Source organism: Copadichromis virginalis, linkage group LG9, assembly GCF_057382275.1.
Source record: "Copadichromis virginalis isolate Kocher_CV1m ecotype Utaka linkage group LG9, C_Virginalis_male_GT1.1, whole genome shotgun sequence".
In the NCBI taxonomy this organism is placed as follows: Eukaryota; Metazoa; Chordata; class Actinopteri; order Cichliformes; family Cichlidae; genus Copadichromis; species Copadichromis virginalis.
In genome coordinates this window covers 19,469,848-19,477,259 of record NC_140626.1, presented here as the reverse complement: position 1 = coordinate 19,477,259, position 7,412 = coordinate 19,469,848, and the positions used below count along the sequence as shown (strand labels likewise).

Below are 7,412 nucleotides of genomic sequence, written 5' to 3'. Positions count from 1 at the left end.
GTCTTCCACTCCTACATTTTCACGCCAAATGTCACTCTTATTGTACAAAACCTAATTTACATCAAAGAAGAAAAAAAAAGAAGAAGCAAAAACTAAATTGTGGTTTAGAGAGAATGCATTTGAGAGCTGAATCATATGCTACACCAAAGCTATTTTTTCTTTATTTTTATTTTTTAAATGTGTGGAGTCTTACAAAACATCAAGAGTGCATTATGTACTTTAACAATGTTTGATTGGCTCACATGGTACCAATCAACTGGGCTCTTGGCTGTCTGAGGTCAGATGTCAGACCTCAGATCTTTACAGCCAGTAATCTCTGCCACGCTGGAATGCATAGTAAGTGACATTTAAGCATCCTGCAGGAGATGGATGCGATTATGAACTCTGAATTACTCAAACACAGCCTTCTGCAGTTACACATTAGCATCTCTAACTGATAACGGAAAACAAATACCAGTTATTCTGGTCCATATTTATGGCTGATTTAACCCGTGAGAGTTTTCATAAAGGCTGTGGATGCACGTTTAGATCAGCTGTGCCTGTTGTCCACCCTGTGTTGAAACGTGTCTACAAGGGGTGGTGGGTAAGAGGAGGCGGAGGGACTTTAATTTATTTCAAGAATAGATTCAGATTTGGCTACAGTCAGGGCAGAACGTGCTAAATCAGCAACACTGAAGCCGTCCTTCGGCATAGCTGCACTTTGGGAGAAAGTGGCCAAAGCTCTGCTGGTGTCGGCCACAGCTGTACTCGAGGGAGCTGAATGGTCATTTTCAGTCTCTGTGGTGGCCGAGCAGCTGGGAGAAAGTGGGACAGAGGTGATGTCCTCGAGCTTGTTGTATAGCATCCTCATTGTCTCAGGGATGGACATACAGCTGAGTGGAGAAAAACAAAACAACTGAAAGTTCCTAGAAGGAGTGGAGCTAAAATTCAGTACGGCAACAAGACAAATCCCCTCCTCTTACAACCCAGTTGTTGAAACAGTCTGCTACCAGATATCTATATTCTTAATAAAACATGCAGGAACTTTAAACAGAAAGCAAATCACAGGTAAATAAATGTGCAAGGTCACAATGTGTTAGTAGAGACGTCAGTGGGACACAGGCGCTGTAAAGGTTAAGTGCCGCAGCTCGGTGGGAGAATGTAAACGCAGAGGAATCGGGAGAATGTGATGAAGACACATACTGAAGAGAGTTTAATCTATAGTTGTAACACAAACAGCAAGGAAGCTGCTGGTATGTTAGCCAAGCATTGTGTTGAACACACAGTTTAACCTCTTAATTAAGAGCATCTTTTTTGTTGGCGTGTGTAGCATGTTTGTAAATGTAGGATGAGTACTAGTGGTTGAGAAAGAGTTACTGTAATTCTACCATGTAATCATGTGCTCACATTTGTTATGCTAGTTAAAGCTGTAAAGTTTAGACACTGTTCAGGTAGCTGATGAATGAATCAGCATAATAAACTACATTCAGTTACTCTGCTGCACACAGATCTTCATAATGCAGAATTTCTGTACATTGTTACACACACTTGAGTGAGTAAATAATAATCACATTTACACCAACATCTGCATGTAAGCATGGTTCTTAAAGACAGAAAACATACCTCATGATGACAGAGGAGAGGTATTCATTAATGGAAGGATCACGTGTATTTGCTCCAAATAAGCTGCAGGTAATCTGGTGAGGTTTCGGTACATTCACCAGCACTGTGGGCACAAATCAGTTTAAATTACACACCACATTCCTTTAACTTGTTCATTTTCCCAAACTGATATTACAACCAGGTTTTTTTTTTACTTAATTTGCCCATCTACCACCATGTTTATAGCCAAAAAACGAACCCTGCAGGAAATATGATGACGTTCAAGAAACCAGGCTGAGATTACTTGTACTTTGTGGCATGACACTTCGTCCTGCTGGAAGGAGTCATGGGTACACTGGTGGACATTGCTAGCAGCAACACTCAAGAAGGCTGTGACATTTAAATGATTCTAAGGGGACCACAGTGTGTCAAGAAAATCTCCTTCACTACTCCACTACCACCCCCACCACCCTGAAACTGGAAATCAGAGCCATGCTTTCAAGTTGTTGTTTTCTAACCCTACCATCTGAATGTCACAGAAAAAAATAGACCAGGCAAACTCAGGCCAGGCAATGTTTTTACAATCTTCCATTGTCCAAATTTGATGAGATTGTGCAACTTTAGCTTTCGGTTCATAACTGACAGGAGCAGCACCCGATGCGTCATCTGCTACTGTAGCCCACCTGCTTCAAGGTGTTCTGCATTCAGAGATGCACTTCTGCATATCTTGGTTGCAACAACTGGCTATTTGAGCTACCATTGTTTTCCTATCAGTTCAAACCACTCTGGCTATTCTCCTCTGACCTCAACAAGGTGTTTTCACCCAGAGAACTTCCACTCACTGCAGTCTTTTCCCAGACCATCCTCTGCAAAACTTAGAGATTTTGCACCCTGACACCAAGACAAATTTCCTTATTTGTGTACAAACTTGGCCATAAACATGATTCTGACTGTGGTGATGTCAAAAACTCCCAGTAGATCAGCAGTTTATACTCAGACCAGCCCAATTGGTACTACCATGCCAAATGAAAAGTCACTTAAACCATATTTCTTCCCCATTCTGATGTTCAGTTTGAGCTTCAGCAGGTTGTCTTGACCATGTCTTTATGCCTATATGCATTTGATTATTGCATATAGGTAAAAAAAAAAAAAAAAAAATAGATATATTAAAAAGGATAAACTTTTAAAACAGCTAATTTTTTCCCAAATTTGAAATGAACTTAATGCTCACAAACACCCAGGGAGTCAGCGTCAGGTGGCTGGAAGGTCACAGAAAAGCTGCTGTCAGACTCTGGAAGGACTTCAAAATGCAGGCCACAAACTGAACCTGGTAAGATGCATAAATGAAGCGTTACATATTTTAAGCACAACAATGTTTGCTGCCCACTTTACACCATCTCTGTGTCGACCGGTTTTGTAATGTAAAAACACTCCTACCTGGACTGGCACAGTGAAATATGAAACAGCTCCTCAGCAGGGTGTTAATGGCACACTGGTGGCGCAGCAGCTCCAGCAGGGCTGGGACATGACCAGGGTGGGTGAAGGGAACACTGTCCACCACAGCCCCCCTGTGGGCAGGCACATCCCATGCAGCTCCAGGGAAAACATAACTATGCATCACACCACCAGGAAGAGTCTAGATGAATAAACATTGATCTTTTTTTTTTTTTTTTTTTTTTTAAATGCATAAATTACATATTCAATACTAACCCCTCTTTTACCTTTTCCACTTATAATAAATAGTATCCTCATACCACTGTAAAAATCATGTTGCTTTCGCATGTCATCTCCCAGGAGCTGTTTGCGCTTAATGAATCTCTCATGAGAAGCTTGGGTAAGGGTGCCCACTGCAGGTCAACATCTGGTACAGTCACATGTAGGAAATAATCGGAGACAGAGCAGCAGTAATGAGCAGGCTTTTTGTTTCATGTCCATTTCACAAAATACTCATGAAAGCCTCCCTGACCTGTAATTTGGCTGAGCTTCTTTACAAAAGACGGCATCACGGGCATAGCTGGCTGCAGTTTAAGCAGGAAACAGGCAGGCAGCATTTCATTTGGCACCTCATTCAGCGGAACAAACACAGGATAACTGCTCCAGGACACAATTGTACTCCATTAACACCAACGCTAGTGACAGTCAGACTCACTCATAAATGGAAAATGAAACGTGTCCCGCTGGGTGAGAGATTAAAAATCAGAAAGCAGGCAGATACCCCTGAGGATCCAGCTGGGGAGGCTGAGGGACCACAGATGCCATCTGAAGCTTGTGGGTCACATTGCTGACAACTACAGTAACCTGGGCGGCTTGAACAACTGGATTCAAGTCTGTCATTTGAGGAAAATCTATTACTTTTAACATCTCCGATGACACCTGTATTGAATGAACTGAATGAAAGAGAACGCAATTTATCACGTTTTTAACTCAGAAGCTTACCTGACACCAAAGTTTTTGTTCCATTGGTTGGAGGAATAAAGAACCGCATGGTGAAAGGACAATCTAGAACAGGGATGTCAAACTCATTTTACACCATGAGCCAAATTCAGCCTAGTTTCCTCTTAATTAGGCCAGACCAGTGACACTTCCCTTTCTGTCAGTGTAAATACATTTAACTTCAATTTTAATGACTTTTCTATAACAGACAGTGAAAACTTTTACATCACCTAATTGTTTATCTATTACTTTGTGTGGTGTGGTTGACTGTGGGGGAGGTGTTTATCAGAAGGAAAGTTGTAAAACTTGTGAAAATAAAGTTTTACATCTTTCACATTTTCCAAAGCCGTCCAGTGGGCCAGATTGGAGTCATTACTGGGCCAATTCTGGCCCCCGCACCTTATATTTGACACTCTTGATCTAGAATTTAATTTGCATAATTTAAATACAACCAATTCAATATACAAGTGTAACTATACCTTCTTTTCCCATGATTAAATCCCCTATCCTGCCATTGTTTATCAAGTCCATTTCAGGGTCAAAATACTTTTGTTCCCTGAAAAGAGGAAAAAATACAAACAAAAAAAAACTGCAGTTTATATGAAGAGCTACAATTATTTACTCTCCTGATCATTTTATATACATGCGTTTTGGTTTATGAAATTTAAATTGAAGCACTGAACAGGAATTCATTTTGTTTTAAGCAGACAGACTTTTGGAAAGTTGTTGCTTTGTCACACACCTTGGCAAATGAGCGATTTTCCATAAGTCTTTCCCAAGGCACTGTAGAGATGCCAACAATTTAAATTTAATTTCACTGGAAAAGAAAAAAGGGAACACATGGCTAAATGATCACAAGAGCCTCAGATTTATAAGAGCTAAAGAATATTTGATAAGCTGAGGTAGGCACTTGTCTCCAGGGATGTTGTACTGGGCAAAGAGGCCTTGTAACTTCAGGGAGAAGGCGGCAAAGTTTTTGGACCTGTGCACCCAGAAAGCAGCACAATCAGCAAATAGAGCTAAAACCATTAGTGCTGTCATTATGCTCTTAAAAAAAATTTAGTGGATAATGGCACTGCTTACTGCAAGAAAAATGTAAATTTAAAAGCAATCCATTCCCTTACCTTAGCAGCTGAAGCAGGGATTCACTGGGCTAAGAGACAGTTTTATTTTATCAGCATGATTAGCAAAAGGTGAGAAGTTCTAATGACTTGCTGGAAACAGCACAGTCCACTTACAACAGGGGATTCTCCGTGAGGGACCACCTTCACCTCCTCCACTTCACCACACGGCAACAACAATACCTCAACGTAGAATAAATCAGCTGATAAATAGCACGTGGCCTCAGCAAAATGAAAACTCATCCTTGGGAGAAAAGATTCATATGGATAACAAGGTGTCATCACAGTAGATTAATAGAAAAACAGATGAGGAAAGATATGAGTCTAAAAAGCAAAAACAAAGCCATGGAGGTCAGTTTTATACCCTTGTTGTTTTGCGATAATCTCTAGGCGGAGCTTTGTGGTGTTGATGGTGCACACTGAAACATAACGAGATTCATTTTACTTATGTAAAGTAAAAATACTTCAAAAAAAATAAATAAATAAATAAATAAAAACACATGTTACTCACATACCGTTTGATTCTTCCTGGAGTTTTTCCAGGGATCTTTCCAGTGGCTTACGGGATCTGGATTCATCTCTGGATTTCTCCTATTATAGGAACAAAGGCGAGAGACAAAGAAAACAACAATGGACTGTTTGTATGGCAAAAGCAAAGTCTTGTGCAAACAGCCTTTGGTCCTGTCTGCCCATCTCACCATGCAACACAAACTGCATGACACCATCTCAAGGAAAACACTGACATTTGCATGCTTTTCATACTGGGATGTGTGTGTTTAATGAAACAAATGTTTTGGAACTAGGAGTTTGAAATTATTGTACTTAATTTTTTTTTTGAAGAAGAACCCCACTTCTTCACAAGTTCTCTTTAAGATCACTGCTGGAAGAGAAATTGATAACTAGCCCCAGATGCCTTATCCCTTTGGACCACACATCACTTCAGACCACCAAGCAATCACATTTCTTCAACACACTCCAGAGACTGACCACTGCCAAGCTCCACTCCACATTAATCCAAAAGTATTATCTACCCTGCTGCTCCACCCATGACAAATCTAAAGAAAACTAACCAACCCTCTCTTCTCACAGAGGCCCAGCATACAGATAGAACAATAATAATAGTGACTGCACAGAGTACAGCCCGTTTGCCTCATGTCAGTGCTTGAACTCTCAAACCTCTAACCAAATAATATACATGTACAAGAGGGACATCCTCTATTTAAGAATCAATAAATAGTGCAAAGGAAAATTAATTAAGCCAGCAGTAGTGCATGTCTGGCCAAAAGGGATGCTGTTAAAAAGTGGAATCAAAGCCAATGCCATAAAGATAACCAACAACCCACAGTCAAACTACTTTGTTTTGATTTGAAGGCTTTACTCCATACACTGTACCAGGTGCTTGATAAGTAAATCCAAGTAGGTTAAGTGATACCAGTCAATGCAAAAAAAGAGAAGAAGAAGAAGAAAAAAAAGGACCGCTGATAAAAAAAAAAAACAAAGCCGTGTGTGTTCCAGGATGAATGATCTCATTCTGAGTGGATAGCCACACCAGTTCACACCACATTATCATATTAGCAGAGCCATGCACTAACCAGCCACATAACGCAACATACCCCCTTTAAACCCCAAACAAAACAAAGGAGGGGGTCTTAGTTTAAATTAGAAATAAAATGAGTAATCTCTTTTGCGTAAGACGAGATTTAAAAAAAAAAAAAAAAAAAAAAAAAAAAAAACCCTAACCGTACAACTAAAATGATTCAAATAGACCATTTGAGTAGAGGCATTTTCATTTTTATTTAATGAAGTCTGCCTCACCATACACCTTCGGACAAGCTGAAAAGTGTCAGCCCAACTCTTCTCTGCAAACTTCAAACACAGCTCTGGAATTGTGACCCTGTCCATCATCTAAAGCGTCGAAAAACAGGAGATTGATGGGAAAAAATAAAATTAAACTTTCTTCCCATTTTAAGATGTTTTATTTACATTTGCGCATTTTTTTTAACTTAAATTGTGTGTTTATTTAGTGAGAACACTATATTCAAACCGACATACCTGGCATGTGGAGGTCTCTTCACTCTTCTCCTTTTGAACAAACCTGCCACTATTTATGCGGATTAGCCAGTTAATCAGTTATGTGGTACCTTTCATCCGCTGTTCCTAATCTGCATTGTACTGTATGCTCAACTGCGAGGGTAATTATCTGATATGTCCATACCCGGGGCTATTTTTTTTTTTATCTGAAAGAAAATATTACACTCACACACTAAAGTCAAAGTG

General features: G+C 39.9%; 1 protein-coding gene across 1 annotated transcript; it reads right to left on the bottom strand.

The window, feature by feature from the left end:
* Positions 1-139: 139 nt before the first annotated feature.
* Positions 140-7,246, bottom strand: med1l (mediator complex subunit 1-like). The gene is made up of 17 exons (XM_085468074.1): positions 7,188-7,246; positions 6,951-7,040; positions 5,651-5,726; positions 5,500-5,554; positions 5,253-5,379; positions 5,139-5,167; positions 4,925-4,996; positions 4,757-4,831; positions 4,494-4,570; positions 4,018-4,080; positions 3,797-3,908; positions 3,548-3,672; positions 3,336-3,442; positions 3,019-3,217; positions 2,813-2,908; positions 1,603-1,705; positions 140-872 (listed from the first exon to the last, which is right to left on the bottom strand). Exons 2-17 carry the CDS (start codon positions 7,038-7,040, stop codon positions 605-607), a joined length of 1,674 nt encoding a protein of 557 aa, XP_085324200.1. The 5' UTR covers positions 7,188-7,246; the 3' UTR covers positions 140-604.
* Between the last annotated feature and the right edge of the window lie 166 nt (positions 7,247-7,412).